This window comes from Vulpes vulpes, chromosome 3, assembly GCF_048418805.1.
Source record: "Vulpes vulpes isolate BD-2025 chromosome 3, VulVul3, whole genome shotgun sequence".
Classification (NCBI taxonomy): domain Eukaryota; kingdom Metazoa; phylum Chordata; class Mammalia; order Carnivora; family Canidae; genus Vulpes; species Vulpes vulpes.
In genome coordinates this window covers 86,689,598-86,713,798 of record NC_132782.1, presented here as the reverse complement: position 1 = coordinate 86,713,798, position 24,201 = coordinate 86,689,598, and the positions used below count along the sequence as shown (strand labels likewise).

At 42.5% G+C, this 24,201-nt stretch overlaps 1 protein-coding gene across 3 annotated transcripts; it reads right to left on the bottom strand.

Annotated features, from left to right (window-relative positions):
• Nucleotides 1-1,969: 1,969 nt before the first annotated feature.
• On the bottom strand, nt 1,970-21,277 carry LOC112909965 (uncharacterized). 3 transcript variants are annotated; one of them, XM_072753185.1, is made up of 6 exons: nt 20,626-20,762; nt 18,945-19,003; nt 12,175-12,280; nt 7,722-7,863; nt 7,356-7,451; nt 1,970-5,015 (listed from the first exon to the last, which is right to left on the bottom strand). In XM_072753185.1, the coding sequence occupies exons 3-6, from the start codon at nt 12,271-12,273 to the stop codon at nt 2,377-2,379; spliced, it is 2,976 nt and encodes a 991-aa protein (XP_072609286.1). In that variant the 5' UTR covers nt 12,274-12,280; nt 18,945-19,003; nt 20,626-20,762; the 3' UTR covers nt 1,970-2,376. The 3 variants fall into 3 exon arrangements, with proteins under 3 accessions (XP_072609286.1, XP_025841946.2, XP_072609287.1); XM_025986161.2 differs by lacking the exons at nt 12,175-12,280; nt 20,626-20,762 and adding an exon at nt 21,162-21,277; XM_072753186.1 differs by lacking the exon at nt 12,175-12,280 and having other exon boundaries at nt 20,626-21,094.
• Between the last annotated feature and the right edge of the window lie 2,924 nt (nt 21,278-24,201).

The following is a 24,201-nucleotide window of genomic DNA, read 5'->3' as shown; positions in this document are numbered from 1 at the left end:
AAAATTCTTTCCTTCTAATTACAGAATAAGAAGCTTGTGTTAAGATTCGCCTCCAACAGCAGAAATAAGCCCAAGCCCCTTTTTCTTTTTCTGCATTGATGTGGACATTTTTAAATTCAAATGTTGAGCCAATTACAGTAGGTCTGTCTGACCATCAGAGTATCAAATTTGGCCAGGGAGAAACCCCCCAAAGTAGCTTCTGGGACCTCTGACCCTTAATCTTTGAGTACGTCTTGCTTTTTTGACACAAGAGGTCCCAGCCTCACCCTGGATACCTCAGGACCCAGAGGTAGAGGCAGCTGTTTTTCCAAGGATTCCTGGTTCCTCGAGGGACATGCTGGCGCCAAATCTCATCTATAGGGGGTGCTACTGCTTCCAGGCCCTCAGTGGACAGAGCTGACATATATACACTTTTAAAAATGATACTTTCAGTTCATATATCTTATTATGCAGAGTTTTATGTAAGTTCTTTCATTTTTATGGTCATGTCTTCTCTTAAGCTGGAAGTTTGGTTCCTGGTTAACTTTAACAGTTTATTTTGCTTTATCTTACAATATACACAAACTAGATCCAAAGTAACACCAGTATTACTAACAAAAAATTAATGAGTAGTGTTCATAATTTTTTGCAGATCTTTGTTCTTAAACATACCCTGTTAAGGACATATAGTCATAATTCTGTGTTCAAAAGTTTCTCATAACAATTATTTTCTCTGTTTAGCTACCAATTTGATACAAAGTTGATGTGTTTTCAATTTCAGAATGCCTTTATTTTTCTATTTTGGAACAAATAAATAATTTACATTTGTTCAAAAGTCAAACTTTCATTAAAAGGTATGACCAAAGAAATCTTGCTTCCATCCCTGACTCCACCATGTTCACTCCTGCCTCCATAGGAACTCATTTTTATTGGTTTGTAGTTTATCCTTTTAGTATTTCTCTTTACAAAAAATAAGCAATTGTGTGTATGTGTATATTACTTCCTCTCAACTCTTACATAGAAAGTAGCATGCCCTATGGTGGTGTGTATTTTGCCTTTCTTCTTTTTTTTTATGATTTCTTTTTTTTTTTAATTTTTATTTATTTATGATAGTCACAGAGAGAGAGAGAGAGAGAGGCAGAGACACAGGCAGAGGGAGAAGCAGGCTCCATGCACCGGGAGCCCAACGTGGGATTCGATCCCAGGTCTCCAGGATCGCACCCTGGGCCAAAGGCAGGCGCCAAACCGCTGCGCCACCCAGGGATCCCTATTTTGACTTTCTTCTTAACAGTATGTTGGGATATAGTATTTCAATTTGTCAAACATGTCACTCATAATGCATACTGTACTACACACATACAAACATACACTGGGGGCATTTAATGTGAAATCTGTCGTGATAATTATTAAGCTATGGGAAGATACTTCCTACGGACACCCATTTCAATACCCGCTATGTAAGGCAAACGTACACGACATATGTATGCTATGTACAACATACCAAAGCCTTGATTACTCAGGTGTACCTGAGGCATCTCGTGCTGTCAAGTAGCCATTGCCACCATACTCTTCCAAAGGCCTCATATTCCCACAATAAGCATCATTAGCATCAGACACATCTTATGCCAATCTTCAAAATCTGGTACCACATCAGAATCATGACTTCTAGTGTTACATTATTTCTAGAGAAAACAATATATCCACATTTCCCAAACTGATAGATTTCCCCCCAATATTAATACTTTTCTTCTCTTTTTTTAATATATTTTTTAAATTTTTTTATTTATTTATGATAGTCAGAGAGAGAGAGGCAGAGACACAGGCAGAGGGAGAAGCAGGCTCCATGCACCGGGAGCCCGACGTGGGATTCGATCCTGGGTCTCCAGGATCATGCCCTGGGCCAAAGGCAGGCGCCAAACCGCTGCGCCACCCAGGGATCCCTAATACTTTTCTTATACAGAGTTTGATCTTTTTCCCTCAACACTGTTCATGCATGTAAAACCTTTATTTAGTTCCACTCCAGTATCAATTACCTGATGATCAGTAAGTTGTGACTCTGTAAATCCCTTTATACTTTTGTTGCATTCTTACTGATTTTAGCCCTCTGGCTGATTCCTCTGAGACATATATTAGATTCATAGGTAGACACTAACATACAGGACATTCTCAGGGCTCTCTCTCCATGCAAGTTCTCCAATATTTAGTAATGTACCCAATATCCATTCCAGAGAGAGTCCACCAACTCCCATACCATATGTATCTTCTGATTCCAATTAAAGACTAAATCCCCACAGTAAGAGATCTCTACCTTATTACAGTCTTAAGATTTCTTCCCGTGGGTTCTCAAGTTCACAAAACTTGACTTCACGCATGAGGGTTTTCCACATTTCCTGCATCTTAGGGTATCTCTCTTGTGTGAATTACCTGATGTTTTGTGAGAGTCGACTTCTTGCAGAAGGACTTCCCACATTTGTTACATTCATAGGGCTTCTCCCCAGTATGTGTGCGCTGATGAACCGTGAGGGTCGACTTCATACAGAAGGATTTCCCACATCGCTTACATTCATAGGGCTTCTCCCCTGTGTGAGTTCTCTGGTGATTAATGAGATTTGACTTCACATAAAAAGTTTTCCCACATTCCTTACATTCAAAAGGGTTCTTCCCTGTGTGAGTTCTCTGATGTACAGTGAGGTGGGATTTCATACAGAAAGATTTCTCACATTCATTGCATTTATATGGTTTCTCTTCTGTGTGAGTTCTCTGATGTATGGTTAAGGCTGACTTATAACAGAATGATTTCCCACATTTGTTACATTCATGGGGCTTCTCCCCAGTGTGTGTTCTCTGGTGTTCAATGAGGTGGGACTTCTGGAAGAAGGTTTTTTTACATTCCTTACACTCATAGGGTTTCTCCCCTGTGTGTGTGCGCTGATGTTTAGTGAGGTGTGACTTCTGGAAGAAGGTTTTTCCACATTCTTTACATTCATAAGGTTTTTCCCCTGTGTGTATTCTCTGGTGTTGACTGAGGGCTGACTTCATATAGAAGGATTTCCCACATTCATTACATTTATAGGGTTTCTCCCCTGTGTGAGTTCTCTGGTGTACGGTTAAAGTTGACTTATGGCGGAAGGTCTTCTGACATTCATTACATTCATAGGGTTTCTCTTCTGAATGTGTCCTCTGATGATCAGTGAGATTAGACTTCATAGAAAAGGCTTTCCCACATTCACTACATACATGGGGTTTCTTTCCTGTGTGATTTCTCTGGTGAATATTAAGAAGTGACTTCACATAGAATGATTTTTCACACTCATTACATTTAAAAGGTTTCTCTCCAGTGTGAGTTCTCTGGTGTATGATCAGGGTGGATTTCATATGGAAGGCCTTCCCACATTCATTACATTCATGTGGCTTCTCCCCTGTGTGAGTTTTCTGATGTTTAGTGAGGGCTGATTTTTTATAGAAGGACTTCTCACATTCATTGCATCCATAGGGTTTCTCCCCCGTGTGAGTTCTCTGATGTATTATTAGAATCGAACTCATAGAGAAGGCTTTGCCACACTCATTACATTCAAAAGGTTTCAAACCAGTGTGAATTTTCTGATGTTTAGTAAGGTTTGACTTCACACAGAAGGTTTTCCCACATTCATTACAGTCATAGGGTTTTTTCCCAGTGTGAGATACTTGATGGATAATTAGGGCTGACTTATAGCAGAAGGATTTCCCACAATCAGTACATTTATAGGGTTTCTCTTCTGCATGCTTCCCCTGATGTACATGCAGGGCTGACTTATAGTAGAAAGACTTCCCGCACTCATTACATCCATAGGGTCTCTCCCCTGTGTGTGTTCTCTGATGGTCAGCAAACTGTGACTTCTGTAAGAAAGTTTTTCCACACTCATTACATTTGAAAGGTTTCTCCCCTGTATGTGTTTTCTGATGTTTAGTTAAGTTCGATTTTACACAGAAGGATTTCCCACATTCCTTACATTCATATGGTTTCTCCCCTGTGTGAGTCCTCTGATGATGATTGAAGTTTGATTTTGCATAGAAGGATTTCCCACACTCAGTACATTGATAGGGCTTCTCTCCTGTGTGAATTCTCTGATGGACTTTGAGGGCTGAGCTATGACGAAAAGACTTCTTGCATTCATTACACACATAAAGCTTCCCTTCTGACCATGCCCTCTGTTGATCAGAAAGAGCTGACTGCACAGGGGCTTCACTGCATTCACTGGGTTTCTCTCCTGCATGAGATCTTGGAGGGTCTGTGGGTTGTGATTTCTGAAGGGTTTTTCCAGATTTATTACTTCCACAGGGTTTCTCTCTTGTGTGTGTCTTCTGATGCTGAGTCAGGTGGGACTCCTGGTAAAAAGATTTCCTGCAGTAACTACATTCAAAGGTTTTCTCTCCTCTGTGAGTTTCAGAAGGTGGAGTGAGATGGGACTTAGTCTCATTTTCATTAGATTCCAAATTAACTGTCTGATGTTTTAAGAGGGTTGACTTCAGGCACTCAGTGACCTCACAATGATTCTTACTTGTGTGAACTTCCTGAAGAACTTCCAGGGCTGACTCATCACTGGTATTTCCCCCCAGTTCCTTATAATCACAGTATTTGTCTTCTGTTTGAGTCCTTGGAGGTGTAACGATGGCTGCCTTATTACGGGAGGTTTCTCTACATTCATTGCATTCAGAAAGTGGTCCCAAAGTCTGAATTTTCTGTTGCTCAGTACGGTCCTTATTACAGCTTGGGGATTTCTCATCTTGGTTATATTCATCAGGTTTCTTTCCAGTGTGAGTGTCTCCTTGGTTATTATCAGAAAGCAACCTCCCACATGCATTAATTTCATGAGAGTTCTTACTTGAATAATTTTTATCACTAATAATTGATTCTGAAACATTTTTTAAACTTTTTCCACGTGAGTCATCCTGATGGGGTATTTCTCTGAAAACATTATCTTTCTTCTTAGTCAGTGACTTTTTGTTGATGAGTAAAACTCGCCACAAATGTTCATTTTGGTCTTCCTCACTCCTGTCTGTAAGGTCATAAGTAAGAAAAATGAAGTGTACTTTAAAAATGTTAATACATTTCCTATGATTACCAAGACCAAGATAACTAAAATGTCTATCACCTTACTTAGTTAACAAAGTTAAATTGTGTGTAGTTAGAAAGATCAACATCTACTCTCAACAACTTTCCACTGTGCTTACTGTACTATTAGCTATAGACCCTTTGCTGTGCATCACATCCCCAGAACTTGAAGTCATGTTTAAGACAAAAAAAAAAAAAAATCAAGCTGATCTCAGACATCTGTAATAGAATTCAGTGCTAAAAGCACTGGAGAAAGAATTACAAATCCTTAAGGACTAGAAGTAAATCTCAGTAATTTTATTTTATTTTATTTTTTTCAGTAATTTTATATGTAGACAGAACGGCACTCAGATGGAGTAACACCAGCGAGTCTGAGTATCCAAAAATGCAGGGAAATATTGTTTTTATGAATTCTTAAAGAAACTACTAGCAAATGAACTTCAGTCAAGAAATGGTAAAATGTAATACAGAATGTAATACTGTTTTTGAAGACTGATTTGTTTAACAAACCTACCAAGCTGGCTATCAGAATAGACTGGCTATCAAAATAGAATTAAAATATAAAGGACTTCAGATTTTAGAATCTAATCGATGTTAAATTTTAGAATCTAATAGACGTTAAATTTTAAACTTCCTCCAAATCACTCCTCCCCAATCTCCCATCTCAGTAAACACCACCTACCCTCATCATCATGTTGTTCCGATTAAACCCTTGCAAACTCCCTCTCTCACAGGCCACGTCTGACTCAGCCGTAAATCCTCCTCTCTGCATAATGCAGGCCAACCTCCTCACCTGCACCAGCTTGTAACTCTAAGTCCCCATCATTTCTCATCTGAACCACTGCAAACATGTCTGCTCTGCTGAGAGCTGAAACCATCCACACCCACACAGCCTACTATGTTTTTTTTTTTTTTAATTTATTTATGATAGTCAAGGAGAGAGAGAGAGAGGCAGAGACACAGGCAGAGGGAGAAGCAGGCTCCATGCACCGGGAGCCCGATGTGGGATTCGATCCCGGGTCTCCGGGATCGCGCCCTGGGCCAAAGGCAGGCGCCAAACCGCTGTGCCACCCAGGGATCCCTCACTATCTATGTTAACTTGATTAGTATTCTGTTTTCATAACAAGACTTTACTACTCCAGGAAACCTGCCCAGGAAGCTAAAAGTTGCAAGTAAGTTTACTGTTCAGTTCAGAATCTTCCCCAAAAATCTTTTAAATTAATTGTTCAACTTTCCAGTAAATAATAAACTTATTCTCCAGGACTCTTGAATCCTTGTTGTGTCCACACATCCTAAACTATTACGTTATGGCCCTTACTCAATAGTTCTCAAGCTCCTGTGTTACAAATATACCTGAAACCATGCCCTCAAATCCTATAAATAACCTGACTTTGTTCACTTTCCTCCAAGGCAGTATGAGACTGTCAGTGTGAGCAATCAATTCAAATCTGCCATATCAGCGGGTGATTCTGGTGGTCCTCTGGGGGACCCAGCTCTGTATCCCGTCTCTGCTTCTACCTTCATCAACTACCCTTATGCCCATCTCTGATTTTCTTTGGACGGTAGCCAGAGAAATTCTTTTAAAACATTTTTCTGTGGAAATCCATGAACAGTTGTCCGCCTCACCTAAAGCAGAATCAAAGTCCTTACCTTGCCCTGTAGGATATTAGAGGGCAAGATATAGGGGCTCTGGCTATGTCCCTGAAGTCATCTCCTACCAACGTCCCTCTCAAATGCATCCCTATAGCCATAATGGCCCGCTGCTATTTCAGCAAACACCTGCCACAAGAGCATGGCCCAGCTGTTCCTTCTGCCTGGAACCCCCAGAATCCTGCTACCTGCTCTAATGCACACCTCACCAAAAATGCATTCTCTGACCACCTTTTAAAAGAGTACACCCCACTCTCTCTCCTTTTAGCCTGCTTTAATTCTCTTCAAGGGTCTTGTCACCATTTGATTAGTAAATTTTCTGATTTTCATCTATGTTATCCTATTAGCTTGTAAGCTCTAGGAGCTCAGGAACATTGTTATGTTCACTGGCATATCTCCAACACCAAGAATACAAGTGACAAGTAGAAGGCAGAAAATGGCAGCACTGGTATTTGCAAGTGACAGTGTGGGGGCAATTTAGGTGATTGGGGGGCCTGTTAGCTTGCTGTTCAGCCACATCCGAAAGTCTGAGGGACCAAAACTGAACTACAGAGACACACACCAACCTCAAAACCAAGCCATCTGGGACCTGATTTCTGTGGGCTTCTTTCTTCCTCCATAATAACTAACTCACCTTGATCACCCTGGTCTGGGAATTCTCCCTCTGATGGCCACAGGTCTTCTCCTTGCTCCAGCCTGAAGATCACTTCTGGTTTGGTGAGGTGACACCCTGTGAGTGGGATATAGGGTAAAACTTGTCACAAGTGGCATGGATATCAGGGCCCCTGGAGGATGAGGAAGGTACAGCTGCAGGAGCCACATGATAAAGGTGCTCGTTTGCACCTTTCATCAGGGAGGCATGAACACAATATTGTTTCTGTGCCAAATGGGAACATCTTTGACCCATGAGATGTACACACAGTATCATTAAACACTCCAATAGCCCACAAATTCTGGCAGCTATGAAAGAAGAAAAGAAACACATGGTAACACCCCTCACCCACGGAGACCAGGTGGCTGTAGTTCTCCAGCATCACGTCCCGGTACAGTGTCTTCTGTGTGCCTGTCAGTTGTAGCCACTCATCCCGGGTAAACTCCACAGTCACGTCCCTGAATGACACGGATCCCTGACCAGCATGTTTCTGTTCAAGCCAAAGAGATCAATATTGGGTGACATGAAACAGACATAAGAGACATAAGTCTTAACATGTTTGAGAGTTTACCATAAAATAGTACAGCCAATTCTATACCTTCCCTTGTTTATACCCGGTAGGATAAAGTGATATGATGGGAAAACCCAGTATTAACTTAATTCAAACAAAAAAACTAAAGTTCCTCCTGTGTTTCTGAAATTGTCCTAGCCTGCCAAGATTAAGCTAAGCCAATCCTGTTTTTTGAGACAGAGAGAGAGCACATGTGCATGCATGTGCAAGTGGAGAGGAGCAGAGGGCAAAGGAGAGAACCAGACTCTCCACTGAGCACAGAGCCTGACAGGGGGCTTGATCTCAGGCTCCTGAGATCATGACCTGAGCCAAAATCAGAAGTCAGATGCTCAACTGACGGAGCCACCCAGGTGCCCCAGGAGCTTAAGTCTTAATAAGGAGACAAATCATATTTTGGAACATTTATCCTGTAATAAGGTATCATAAGAACTGTGCTAGAGTCATTTACAATTAGTATCAAATAATGGTAGAAAATACGGTTCTTTTGTGTTGTCAGGTTGGGCTTCAGAACATAGCAGATTTTCACTGATGTGGCACCACTACATAAGCAGAGCCAAGGAGCCATGAGAAGCACTCAGAAGTGTGACAGGAGAATGGTATGTAGGACTGTAAGAAGATAAAGATCTGCACAGGTGTCCAAAGAGACATTACAGAACAAGTCTGGCTTTATTCCTATACTTTAATGACTCCAAAATAGTTCACCCCATCCTAGCGATAAGTTTTGGGTACCTCCAAGTTATTTATTTATTTTTAAGATTTCATTTATTTATTCATGAGAGACACAGAGAAAAACAGAGAGGCACAGACACAGGCAGAGGGAGAAGCAGGCTCCATGCAGGGAGCCCGACGTGAGACTCAATCCCGGGGCCCCATGATCACACCCTGGGCTGAAGGCAGCACTAAAACACTGAGCCACCCAGGCTGCCCAATTTACTTTATTTCTTGATAGATAATATATACATTCTGCTAATTCACATAATAATGATAAGCTTAATTTATCTTTTTTTTTTTTCCCCCTGGCTAAAAGTTAAGTATAGACAACCTACTGTTTCCTTTACAATGGAACATCCTGGGCCCTCTGCAGGTGGCAGGTATGACACTGAAGAATGAGGAGCCAGCGAGGACATGAAAGCAATCACTGTTACAGCTCTCAAATCAACAACCTAACTTTATAACTTGAGGAATCAGAAAAAGAAGAAATTAAACCCAAACCCAGCTGAAGGAAAGAAATAATAAAAATAGAAATAAACAAAAATAAACAAAAAAGAAAAACAATGGATAAAATGAAAACAAAAGCCAGTTTTTTGAAGAGATGAACAAAACAGACAAGCTTTTACTTAAATGGACTAAGGGAAACAAGAAGATTCAAATTACTAAAATCAGAAATGAAAATAAGGACATTTCTACCAGTTCTGTTGGTAGAAAAAGTTTTATAAGAGAGTACTATGAACAACTGTATGCCAACAAACTGGATAACCAAGAGGAAATGGACAAAATCCTAGAAACACAAAACCCAGTCAAGACTAAATCAGAAGGAAAATAGATGATCTGAATAGATAACTGGTAAGGAGACTGGGTCAGCAACGGGGAATATCCCAACAAACACAAGTCCTAGACCTCACAGCTTCACTGTTTCATTTTACCAAAAATTTAAAGAGGAACTAATACCAACCCATCTCAAACGTTTCCAGAAAATTGAAGGGGACTGAACACTTCCTAACTCATTCTGTGAGGCCAGCATCACTCTGATACCAAAGCCAGGAAAAGACACCGCAAGAAACCTACAGACCATTATCCCTTATGAACACTGAAGCAAAAATCCTCAACAAATACTAGCAAAGCAAATTCAAAAGCATATAAAAAGGACTACATTCCATGACCAAGTGTGGTTTATTCCTGGAATGTGAGGATGGTTCAAAATATGAAAATCAAAAAATATATATGAAAATCAATCAACACAATATACCATACAGTAACAGAATGAAGGGAAAAAAACACAGTAATCTCAACTTATGCAGAAGCATCTGAGAAAATCCAACACCCACCTTCATTATAAAAAGACTCAAGAGGGCAGCCCGGGTGGCTCAGCGGTTTAGTGCCACCTTCAGTCCAGGGTGTGATCCTGGAGACCTGGGATCGAGTCCCACGTCAAGCTTCCTGCATGGAGCCTGCTTCTCCCTCTGCCTGTGTCTCTGCCTCTCTGCCCCCCCCCCTCTCTCATAAATAAATAAATAAATAAATAAATAAATAAATAAATAAATAAATAAATAAAATCTTAAAAAAAAGACTCAAGAAAGTAGGAACCCACTGCAACATAATGAAAGTAGTACATGAAAAGTTCACAGCAAACATCACACTTACTGGTGGAAGCACAGTTCTTCCTCTAACATTAGGAACAAGACAAGGATGCCCACCTGCACCACTTCTATTCAATCTAGTACTGGAAATTTTAGACAAACCAATTATGTAAAAAAAAAAAAAAAGGTGGGGGAAACAAAGAAAAGAAAAGAAAGGTAACATTCAAATTGGAAAGAAAGAAGTAAAATTATATCTACTTGCAAATGGTAGATCTTATACGTAGAAAATCCTAGAGTCCACACACACACACACACACACACACACACACACAAAACTACTAGAGCTAATAAGTGAATTCAGCAAAGTAGTGGGAAGGATACAAATCAACACACAGGAAGCAGCTGCATTTCTGTACACTAACAACAATTTGAAAAGGAAATTATAAAAACAATCTCATTTACAAGAGAATCAAAGAGAATAAAATACTTAGGAATTAACAAAGGAGGTGAAAAATTGTACAATGAAAGCCACAGAACACTGTTTAGAGAAATAAAAGACATAGCTAAGTGGGAACACAACCCATATTCATGGATTGGAGAACTTAATATTGTGAAAATGTCAATACTATCCAAAGCCATCTACAGAATCGATGAAATCCTTATCAAAATCCCAGTGATTTTGTTTACAAAAATAGAAAAACTCATCGTAAAATTCACATGGAATCTCAAGAGACCCCAAATACCAAAACCAATCTTGAAAAATAAATGGAGGACTCACACTCCTTATTACAAAACTCACTACAAAGCTACAGAAACGAAAACAGTGTGGCACAGGTACACAAATAGATAAACCAATGGATAGAGAGCCCAGAATTAAACCCTCACATATGTGGTCAGATAATTTTTTTAAAAAAAGATTTTATTTATTTAATCATGAGAGGCACACACACAGAGAGGCAGAGACACAAGCAGAGGGAGAAGCAGGCTCCATGCAGGGAGGCCGATGTGGGACTCCATCCTGGAACTCCAGGATCACGCCCTGGGCCGAAGGCAGGTACTAAACTGCTGAGCCACCAGGTGTCCCAATTTTTTATAAGGGTGCCAAGACCATTCAATGGGTAAATGACAGCATTTTCAACAAATGGTGCTAGACATATTGGGTATCCACAGGCAAAGAATGAAGCTAGACTCCTACATAACACCACATACAAAAATTAAAGTAGATCAAAGACTTAAATGTACTATTTAACACTGTAAAATTCTTAGAAAAAAAAAACATAAGGCAAAATCTCTATGACACTAGATCTGGCTATAATTTCTCGGATATGATGCATAGGAAACAAAAGAAAAAAGACAAATTGTGGACTTTCTGAAAATTAAGACTTTTGTGCATCAAAAGACACTATCAACAGAGTAAAATGCAACTCACAGAATGGGACAAAATATTTGCAAATTATATATCTGATAAGGCATTAGCTCCCAGAATACATAGAAGACTCCTTTAAAAAAAAACACCACCACCACAAAAACGGCAAACATCCAATTCAAAAATAGGCAAAGGGACACTTGGGTGGCTCAGTGGTTGAGCGGGTGGCTCAGTGGTTGAGCCCTTGACTCAGGGCGTGATCCCAGGGTCCTGGGATTCAGTCCCACATCAGGCTCCCTACAGGGAGCCTCCTTCCCCCTCTGCCTATGTCTCTGTCTCTCTCTGTGTCTCTCTCATGAATGAATACATACAAACTTGTTTTTTTTTTTTTAAAAAAAGGGCAAAATATTTGATCAGACATTTTTCCAAAGATACACAAATGGCCAATAAGCACATGAAAACATGTTCGACATCACTGGTAATTAGGGAAATGGAAATTAAAACTACAATGAAATACCACCTCACACCCATTAGGATGGCTACTATAAAACACATACAAATACGCACACACAAAAAAACAAGCGCTGGAGAGAATGTGGAGAAATTGAATCCCTTGAACACTGTTGTTGAGGATGTGGAATGGTACAGCCCTCTATGGAAGGGCATGGTAGTTCTGCAAAAAAGTGAAAAACAGAATTACCATGTGACCCAGTAATTCTACTTCTGGGTATATACCCAAAAGAAGTGAAAGCAAGGTCTTGAAGAAATATTTACACCTGTAATTATAGCAGCATTATTCACAATAGCTAAATGTGGAAGCCACCTAAGTGATCATCGACAGATGAATGAATAAACAAATATGGTATATACATAAAAGAGTTTTATTCAGCCATAGAAAGGAGGGATGTTCTGATACATGCTACACTATAGATGAACCTTCAAAATATTATGTTAAGTGAAATAAGCCAGCCACAAAAGGAAAGATACTGTATGACATAACTTACATTAAATAATGTCATAGAGACAGAATAGAATGGTGGTTGCTAGGGACAAGAGGAAGGGAAGAATAAAAAGTTATTGTTCAATAGGCACAGAGTTTTAGTTTTATAAGATTAAAAGAGTTATGGGAATAGATGTGGTGATGGTTACACATTATAAATGTATTAATACCACTAAACTGTACTCTTAAAAATAATTAAAATGGAAAAAAGTTTAAAAAAAACAAATAAAATGGTAAATTTTATACACTAGAATTAAAAAAACTGGGAAAAAACTGCATTAAAGGTAAGAAGGAACCCCTATCAAATGTACATGGTTGGAGAGATAGACCATGCTAATACTAATCAAAAGAAAGCAGGAAGGACTATAATATTTTCAGATAGAGCAGACTTCAAAGTAAGAGATGCTATCAAGGATAAAGAGAAGCTTTCATAATGATTAAAAGGGTCAATTCTCCAGGAAAAGGTAATAACTCTTTAATGAGTTTAACAGGTTTAACTCTTTAACGTGCCTAACAAAGTGTCAAATAGATGAGGAAAAAACTGATAGAACTACAAGGAAAAAGAGATGAATTCACTGTTATAGTTGGTATACTTCACTGGTGAATGGGTTCACTTTGGTGAACTCCAAAGGCATGATCCACAGAAGAAATGATAAGTGGGACTTCATTAAAATTAAAACTTTCTGCTTTGTGAAAGATACTATCAAGAGAATGCAAAGACAAGCCACAGACTGAGAGAAAATATTTGCAATAAACATATCTGATAAAGAACTTATCCAAAATATACAAAGAACCTTAAAACTTGACAGTAAGAGGGATCCCTGGGTGGCGCAGCGGTTTGGCGCCTGCCTTTGGCCCAGGGCGCGATCCTGGAGACCCGGGATCGAATCCCACGTCAGGCTCCCAGTGCATGGAGCCTGCTTCTCCCCTCTGCCTGTGTCTCTGCCCCTCTCTCTCTCTCTCTCTCTCTGTGACTATAATAAATAAATAAATAAATAAAAAAATTTAAAAACTTGACAGTAAGAGGGGCCTCTGGCTGGCTCAGTCAGAAGAACATGCAACTCCTGAGCTCATGGCATAGAGATTACTTATAAACAAACTCTAAAAAGCACCCTCAAAAAAAATAATAAATAAATAAAAAGCACCCTCAACACTGAGAAAACAAACAACTCAAGATCTTAAGGTACACTTCACCAAAGACACATAGATGGCAAATTAGCATATGAAAAGGTACTCCACATCGTATGTCATTACGGAAATGTAAATTAAAGCAAAATACCACTACACGTTTATTAGGATGATGCCCTAAATCTAGAACACTGATAACACCAAATGCTGGTCAGGATGCAACAGGAACTCTCATTCAATGCTGGTGGGAATGCAAAACGGTACAGCCAGTGTGGAAGCCAGTTAGGCTAAACGAATGGAGGAATCAGTTTTTACAAAACTAAACGAAGTCTTACCATTGAATCCAGCAATCACACTCCTTGGTATTTAGCCAATAAAGTTAAAAACTTGTGTCCTCATAAAAACCTGCCAAAACCTGCACATGGACGTTTATTTCAGCTTTTTTTACAACTGCCAATACTTCAAAGCAACTAAGATGTCTTTCAGTAAGTGAGTGGATAAATACACTGGGGTCCATCCAGATTGTGGAACATTATTCAGTGCTAAAATGAAATGAGCAAGCAGCCCGGGTGGCTCAGGGGTTTGGCACCGCCTTCAGCCTGGGGCGTGATCCTGGAGTCCCTCGAACGAGTCCCACGTCAGGCTTCCTGCATGGAGCCTGCTTCTCTCTCTGCCTGTGTCTCTGCTTCTCTTTCTCTCTGTATCTCTCATGAATAAATAAATAAAATCTTTATTTAAAAAATAATAAATAAAAATAAATAAAATAAAACAAAATGAGCTATCAAGCTACGAAAAGACATGGAGGAATCATAAATGCATACAGCTAAGTAAAAGAAGCTCATCTAAAAAGGCTACATACTATATGATTCCAACTATGTGACATGGAAAAGGCAAAACTATGAAGACAATACAAATATCAGTGGTTCCCAGGGGGAGGGAAAAGGGAGGGATTAGGAGGTAAAGCACAAAGGATTTCTAAGCATAGTGAAAACACACTTGACCCCTAAACAATAGGGTTTAAACTGCATGAGTCCACTTATACTCAAGATTTTTAAATACAGTACTATAAATATATTTTCTCTTCCTTAGGATTTTAATGACATTTTCTTTTTCTCTAGCTTACGTTATCTGCAAGGCTTCTAGCCAATAGTAGGCTATTAGTAATTAAGTTTTGGGGGAGTTAAAGTTATATATAAATCTTAGAGCAAGGAATTGGTGCCCCTGATGTGTTGTTCAAGAGTCACTGTACTCTGTATGATACTGTAATGGTGGATACACGTTATACATTTGTCAAAAATTTACAGAGTGAACACCAAGTGTAAACCCTAACATAAACTATGGACTCTGGGTGATTATATGTCAAGATAGGTTTATCAATTATAACAAATGTACCATTCTGCTGGGAGGAGGTTGATAATAGGGAAGAGTGTGATTGGAGGGGGGTGGCTGGGGTACATGAGAGATCTCTGTACCTTCTGCTCAATTTTGCTATAAACCTAACGTTGCTCTAACAAAAAATAAGTTCTTAAATAGCAACAACAAAACTCCACCCTGCATGATCTGAGACAGCATTCAGAGAAGGGAAAGGAAACCCCAGTTCTCCCAGATGGTCCTGCTGGGTGTTCAGGCAGGATGGTTTACCCAGTAAGAGCAGAGTTTGGTTCCCAAAGAAGACAAAGCCTACCGATTGTCTAGTCGCCACAAATATGTGTCAAGCACCTACGAGGGGTGAGGCACAGGGTGAGGAAATTAAAGTATAAAGATGAACACAATGTGCATCTGGACTTTGAAGGGATAATGCTCTGTCGACACGAGTCATTTCTGCACAATGGACAAAGTACAGTTACAGGGACAGCATGGAGTATTATGGAAACACAGAGGAGAAAGGCAATTAATCTAGAGGCAGACAAAGAGGAGAAGAAGGTTTCCTGGCTCCCCCAGTGGAGCTCTGAGACTCCGAAAAGGAAATGCAGTAAGGGTCAAAGTCAGCCTGCAGAGCAGGGAAGTGAAAAAAATGCACAGGCAGGTAGTAACCCCACATGTTTAGGGAGCTATGTCAGAATTGGAATCACCAAAGAGTAACACGACAGGTTTACTTTTAAAATGCCACCTTCTTCACTAAACTATGAATTCCATTAGAAAAGCACCAGGTTTCTACATCATTTCGAGTGGAGTCTGTGGAACACAATTCAGTGTCTGGTACATTGAACAAATGCCCAGTAAGCCAATGTTGAATAAGGTGTAAAGAGTTTCCAAACCAAAAAAACATTTTTAATAAAACAGGGAAATAGGAAGTGGTCACACTCTCGACAGCCTTAATTTTTTAAAAAAATTTTTAAAAATTTTTATTTATTTATGATAGTCACAGAGAGAGAGAGAGAGAGAGAGAGAGGCAGAGACACAGGCAGAGAGAGAAGCAGGCTCCATGCACCGGGAGCCCGACGTGGGACTCGATCCCGGGTCTCCAGGATCGCGCCCTGGGCCAAAGGCAGGTGCCAAACCGCTGCACCACCCAGGGATCCCCGACAGCCTTAATTTTATATAGAACTTAGCCTTGGCCCTACAGGTGGTAGGAAGCTACTCAAGGGTCTCCATATTACAATGGCATAATCTGAACAGCATTTCATATTAAAGATTTATTTATTTTTAGAGAGAGAGAAAGAACATGCATGTGGGTGTGGCGTAAGGGGCAGAGGAACAGAATCTTCAACCAGACTTCCCACCAAGCGCAGAGCTTGATGCAGAGCTTAATCCTACAACCCATGAGATCATGACCTGAGCTGAAATCAAGAGCCAGACCCTCAACTGAGTCACCTCAGGTGCCCCTGAATAACATTTCAGAATAATTATTCAGGAGGACAGACCTAACCTGGGGGAGAAAGAAGCAAGGAGCTGTTCCAACAGTCCAGGGGAGAGAAAATTAAGCTCTGATAAGGGAGGAGGAATTCTGTAGGAAGAACAGGTTTAAGAACTGCTGACGTCTTAAAAGTAGTAAAGCTGAGCTACACACAGGATATGGCTAAGGAAGGGAAGGCTGGGATGAATCCCATTCTGGTGCTTCCTTAACTGTGTCCCACAGATGGACCATCATCCAACAGCAAGGGAGGAAGCAGTAAATAACCATTTTAATTTTGGAACTACAGAAACAAAGGTGCCTCTAGTCACGCACATAGAAGAACAAGATGTAAGAGAAGGGCCCAGGCTATAATAAAACTTGGTACTACCACCACGGAGTGTATAAAATAGAAAGGACTGGCAGGCTTACAGGAGAGAGTGAAGGATGGAAATTTGGGGATAAGCCACGAGAATGGGCAAAAGAGGAGGAAGATGCCATGAGGGAGACAAAGAAGGGAGACAAAGAAATCAGAGTAGAAAAAAAGCCAGAAGAAAAATATCACAAAACACCAGAGAAAGAGGCCCTTGTAGAAGGTCAAAGTGGGTTAACTGCCACATGCAGCCAAATGTTCTGGTAAAGTAAGGTCTGGAAAACATCCATTGGAGTCCACTGTAAAGACATTACTGCCAAGCTTTATCAGGACACATTTAGGCAAGTAGTAGGGAAGTGAGGTTTCATCCAGGGGATTAAAATGTGAACAGATAAACAGATACGCAGCACTAAGGGCCAAAAGATGGAAACAATCCCAAGTGTCCATTAACACATGCATGGGGGCACCTGGGTGGCTCAGAGGTTGAGCCTCTGCCTTTGGCTTAGGTCCTGATCCCTGGGATCAAGTCTTACATCAGGCTCCCTATGGGGAGCCTGCATCTCCCTCTGCCTATGTCTCTGCCTCTCTCTGTCTCTCATGAATAAATAAATAAAATCTTTAAAAAAAACCCCACATGAATGGAAAACAAGAGGTCATGCATCTGTACAGTGTATCTGAACAATATTCAGACACTGGAAGGAAAAAAGTTCTGATATATGCTACAACATGGATGAACCCTGAAAAATATTAAGTGTAGGATGCCAGACACAAAAGGACAAAGATTGTGTAATTCCATTTATACAAAATATCTAGAATATGGAAATTCATAGAGTCAGAAAGTAGATTTGGTTACCAGTGACTAGGGGGGCTAGGACTTACTGATTAAGTATTACAGGGATTTGTCTGGGGCTATGAAAGTAGATGTGACAGATGTGCAACATAATGTAATTCATGCCACCAAACTGTATGCTTATGGTTAAATGGTTAAAATGATGAATTCTGGGAACCCTGGGTGGCACGGCGGTTTAGCGCCTGCCTTTGGCCCAGGGCGCGATCCTGGAGACCCGGGATCGAATCCCACGTCGGGCTCCCGGTGCATGGAGCCTGCTTCTCCCTCTGCCTGTGTCTCTGCCTCTCTCTCTCTCTATGTGACTATCATAAATAAATAAAAATTTAAAAATTTTTTTAAAAAATAAAATAAAATGGTGAATTCTGTTATATATATTTTATCATAATAAAAGAAATGCAGGGGCACCTGGGTGGCTCAGTCAGTTAAGCGTCTGCCTTCAGCTCAGATCACGATCCCAGGGTCCTGGGATCCAGCCTTATGTTGTGCTCCCTGCTCAGTGAGGAGCCTGCTTCTCCCTCCCCCGCCAAGTAAATAAATAAAATCTTTTTTAAAAAGTAAAAGAAATGTGAATGGATAGTGCATAAGCATTTACCAAACACTCTTAAGTTTGAACAACCTGCTTTCCAACTCTTTAAGGAGTGAAGAAAAAGCCATCCATTTCTTTCATGCCTCCAGACAGCCTTAGGGTTTTGTCACCAGATCAGAGCGGATGTTCAGTAAGCTCTCCAGAGCCCAGAAGCACTTTGGTCCTAATAAAACCTGAGTTCTGACCTCTACTTCCAGTAAAGAAGGACTACAGACAGCAGGGGGTCACCATAAGGTTCTTACGACCTGAAGAACTTCAAAGACATTTTTTTCCAGACTCCAGAGTCACTAAGTCTTTCTGTCCCAGGAGTAACTGGCTGGTTCCTCTTTGTGGTCACTAAAAATCCTGCGTAGGTCAGGAAACTCAAAGGACAAACCTTTGATGACTATGAGGTCACATGACTTACAGCCAACACTGCAGGCTACACAGGTACCACTCACTCATCATTTACCCAGAATTAGCTTTTTATCTATTTCTACTATTCTACTTTAAGATATGAACACACTTACAAAACTCACAAAATCTCCTGGAAAATGAAACAGGGAATGAAGGAAAGAAACAACTCACCTGGGATTTGTTCATTTTCTGTTGTTGTTGAAAGAATGTCAAAACCTGGGAAGGCATACCTATAAGACAAGTAAAAAGCAACAGGATAATGAGAGCTGGCCGGCCCTGCAGCACCTTGATTCTTGTACAAACTTCTACACACCAGCTGGGTAATCTCCAATCCTGGAGAAGAGAAGGAAGGTAACATCTGTCCCTTTGTGACTCCTTAAACCTGCAATATTTCCTACTGCTTTAGCTATGTCCCTCTCCCACTAACACAGAAACGTTTAAAACAAGACTTTTTTTTTTTTTTAAGATTTTATTTGTTTGAGAGAGAGAGCTTGGGGGGTGGGGGGCGAGGGGGGCGGCCGTGAGCAGAGAGGGACAAGCAGACTCTGCGCTGAGTGCAGAGCCCAACAAGAGGCTTGATCCTATGACCCCAAGATCATGACCTGAGCAGAAATCAAGAGTCAACCGAGTCACCCAGGTGCCCCTAAAAACAGAACTATTAAGCAAATGCCTGCAGGTCAAAATAAGAAATACAATGTCTTCATTAAAACTGATCTTGCAGGGCACACCTGGGCGGCTCAGTTGGCTGAGCCATCGACTCTGGGTCCAGCCAGGGTTGTAGGATTGAGCCCCACTTGATCCCAGGGATCAGGACCTGCTTGGGGTTCTCCTGCTTCCTCTCCCTCTCCATCTCTCCTACTTGCACGTGTTCTCTTTCTAAATAATTTTAAAAACAAAATAAAACAACTGATGTTGCAGGGGAAAACAAACCTTAAAGGCTATTTTGTGTATCTGATTTACTGACAATAATATTCAGCCCTTGAGTCCAAGAATCCTCAAAGCTTTGGAAAAAGGGATAGGTACCTTAAACATAAGTCCTTAAAAAAAAAAAAAACTGTTTCTCAAAAGATCCTTTTTTAAAGATTTCATTTATTCATTCATTAGAGACATAAAGAGACAGAGACACAGGCAGAGAGAGAAGCAGTCTCCATGTGGGGAGGTGGATGCAGGACTTGATCCCGGGACTCTGGGCAGACCTCAAAGGATCTTTTAAGAAAAAACTTATTTTGGGCAGCCCCAATGGCGCAGCGGTTTAGTGCCGCCTTCAGCCCAGGGCGTGATCCTGGAGACCTGAGAACGAGTCCCACGTCAGACTCTCTGCATGGAGCCTGCTTCTCCCTCTGCCTGTGTCTCTGCCCCCCCCCTCTCTCTCTGCATCTCTATGCATAAATAAATAAAAATCTTTAAAAAAAAAAAAAAAGAGGAAACTTATTTTGATGTGATTGTGTGGACAGCACCAAGCCAGGGGTCAGGGACTTCGGCTTCTATTCAAATCTTAGGGATCCTACACGAGTCATTTCCCCTTTCAGGTTCTTTTCCCCTTTTCTGTCAAATGAGACAAAACCAGAAAACCTGGCAAACTCTCCGTGAACTATGACACCTGACCCTGTAAGATCAGGAAGGCACAAGAACACATCTCCAGATGCCTGACCTGGTGACTAGTCGCTGTCAGAGAGCTGCCCACCTTCTGGAAAGAATCAGTGGAGAATGAAAGGAGGAAAGAGTGCCTTCAGGATGGGGCGGAAGTAAGAGCTTCCCGGCTGTAGAGCCAAGGAGGTGACATCTGTCACACAGCGGGTCCCCTGCCAGCACCTGGCCCCGGCTCCCTCCTCCCAACTGCAGAGTGACTCACAGCTTCTGAATGTGAAGCCACCCGAGCCGTGGCGTGCGCCCTAGGCTCGCTCTTTCTGCCTCTCTTCTGCAACTCCAGGAGGGTGGGTTCCTCCCGGCGAGATTCCTGTTCCCGAAGCCAGGCTCTTCTTGCCTCAGTGGAGCTGCTTTGTTCCAGGAGAGCCGGGGGGACAAACCCCCTCCAGCTGGAGCCTTCATCGGGGGCCCCAGACCCGCCTCCCTGAGGACACACGGCTGCTCTCAAGGAACCCAAAGCAGGGGCCCGAGGACAAAGCCGGGCTGGCCGCCCAGAAGCGCGCTCAGCCCCTGGACAGCGCAGAGGCGGGTCCCCCGCGCCTGGGGAGGGGGCGGGGGCCGGGGGGCGGTACACGGCGGAGCGGCCCCGCGGCTCCCGCGCGCCCAGTCGCGCACCAACCCAGGGAAACCCTAAGGAGCCCCAGGAGTCACACGCGCATTTCGGTCACGCGTGTGGGGCCCCGGTGCCGGGCTCTGACGGGTGTAGGGCATGCACGGCACGGCACCGGGTCCCGGTCCTACCTCGGCGAGCCCCCCGCCGGGGGCGGCCGGCGCGCGGTCCTCCGGGCCGCAGTCGGGCCCCCTCGGCACCTACGAGGATGGAGACTCCCGCGGCGAGCGCAGCCTCCCTCCCTGCGCGTGCGCTCGGCCCCCACCCCCACCCCGAGGCGCCCTTATTCCGGGTGGATACTGCCCCCGCCGGGAGGGGGCGAGCGCAGCGGGCCGGGGTCTGCTGCCCCCCTTCCCACGCCCCGCGCCGCAGCCCCAGGCCGCCAGCGCGGACCTCGGCCAGGTCCTCTAGGACACACTGCCCGCCCTCGAGCGACCGCACCCGCACCCGCACCCGCACCCGCACCGCCCCTGGGCAGGCCCCAGACCCCCAGCACGCCCCGCGGCGGAGAGAAGCGCGCCTGCGCACTGAGCCCGACGCCCGCCGGCCTAGCGCGCGGGGAGCCCCGCGGAGGCCCCGCCCACCTGAGGGGCGGGGTCTGCGCGCCCCCGCCCCGCCCCCGCATCACCCCACGTCCACCCCTCGCCCCTCCCCAGCTTCACCCCGACTCCCACCGCACTCTGCCCCCACATCAGCCCACTCTCACCCCGCCCGCCCCCTTGTCACCACTCTTACCCCACCCCACCTCCCACATCACCCTTCTCCTACTTTCCCCGCCCCTCCCCAACTTCGCCCTGACTCCAACCCCACTCCGTTCCCACATCACCTGGACTCCTACCCAACTAAGACCCCACTTAGTTACCCCACTCCCACCGCGCCCCGCCCCCATGTCATCCCACTCCCACCCCACCCCACATCACCCTACTCGCACCTCACCCTGCCTGCATGTCACCTCGATCCCATCCCAGCCTGTCCCCACATCACCCCACTCCCACCCCTCCACGCTTCCACATCACCTAGAGTCTCCCAAGTCTCCCCAACCCCAGCTCCGCCACCTCTCCTGCCAGGTGGTGAGGGCCCTCCCCAAAGCTGCCAAACAAGGCAGACACACTCGGGAATATAGATGAAAATTTTTAACCAAAGTAGCCCTTGTTGGGCAGCCAGGGTGGCTCAGCGGTTCGGCGCCTGCCTTCAGCCCAGGGTGTGATCTTGGGAGTCCTGGGATCGAGTCCCGCGTCCGGCTCCCGGCACGTCAGGCTCCTGGCTTCTCCCCCTGCCTGTGTCTCTGCCTCTCTCTCTTTCTCTCTCTCTCTGTCTCATGAATAAATAAATAAAATATTTTTAAAAAGTAGCCCTTGCAATCAGTTGCCCAACCAAGCAATTTTTAAAGATGTGAATGAAAATGAAATAAAGACAAATAAACGTCTAAGACATAATACACAAAAACTGAAGTTTTAAGCCAAAATACACAGACACTAAAAACGAAAGTATCTCCCACTTTTTCCCAGAGATGACTATCCTGAACCGGTAGTAGTGCATCCTTCTGACAGTTTTACCATAAAGAAAAAATAAAAAGGGCTCATGAGGAGCCGGAGAACAGGTGGAGGGCACTGTAACGCTGATGAAGGGGACTTTGAGGTTGGTGGGAGAATAAAGTATGTAATACATGATTAGCTCAAACAGTGACCACGCTCAAATACAATTAAGGTTAAGTTCCTAGCTCACACATCAGAGTATGTTTCACCTGGATTCAAGATTTTAAAATTCAAAAGCAAATTCTTTTTTCTTATAAGGTTTATTTATTTATGATAGACAGAGAGAGAGAGAGGCCAGGAGGAGGGAGAAGCAGGCTCCATGCAGGGAGCCCAACGTGGGACTTGATCCCGGGACTCCAGGATCGCGCCCTGGGCTAAAGGCAGGCGCTAAACCGCTGAGCCACCCAGGGATCCCCTCAAAGGCAAATTCTTTTTTTTTTTTTTTTTTTCAAAGGCAAATTCTTAAAGGATAAGTGAATTTCAGAATATACAATCCATGGATGGGAAAACACGGGACAGCACACTAAGAAATCATTAAGCTGAAAACTAACTAGTTTTATGTTAGAAAGTTACACATTTCAGTTTCAGATTAAAAATTGGAAGAAAGCTTAAAGACAAACCAGGAAAAGATTCTGTGATCTTAATTTATTAACAGCTCTTACAAATCATTGGGAAGATCAGCATTACTATTGTCACTCCTTTAAGATATGAAAAGGGAATTAGTAAGACAAGTTGTATGTGAATGATAAATATATGAAAAAGTCCTTCATGACAAACAACAGACATGCAATGTTTAGGACATTTTTGGCTGACTCACTCTTAGGAGAATAAGACTCTTGATCTTGGGGTGGTGAGTTCGAACCTCGTGTTGGATATAGAGATTACTTAAGATAAATAATTTTTTAAAAAGATATTTTTGGAAAATAAAATTTGAAAAGGGTAAAATAATACTAATATCCAGGGTAGGTACAAACTTAGAAAAATATTCATTTCTCTCATGTCTAGTATGAGGATAACTCATACAAACTTTCTGGAAGCTACTCTATTAACAAAAACTACCCTTTGATCTAGTAATTCCATACTTTGTAGTGAATGTTAATGAAATAATGACCCAATGATGTATGTATATGAATCACGTTCAATTTACTTATAATAGAAAAATAATGGAAGCAATATAAATTTATAGACTATTTAAATGTCTAGTCAATGAATGTGCAAAATATTTTGCACAAGGTGGTAGCCATTTTTAAAAAATATTTTATTTATTCATGAGAGACACAGAGAAAGAGACAGAGACATTGGCAGAGGGAGAGGCAGGCTCCTCACACGGAGCCAAATGTGGGACTCAATCCCAGGATCCCGGGATCACAATCTGAGCCAAAGGCAGACAGACACTCAATCACTGAGCCACCCAGGCACCCCAGTGGTGGTCATTTATAACAATAATGTAAGGTAAATAACTCACATGTTACAATGTTCATAATCGATTTTGGAATCAAAGTATACTACCAGATAAATACATGATAGAGTCCTTTTTTTATTTGCTTGTGTACTCTAAAGAATATCAACAAATACGTGCTTTTAAAAATGAACAAAGACAGGGGTGCCTGGGTGGCTCAATCAATAAGCATCTGCT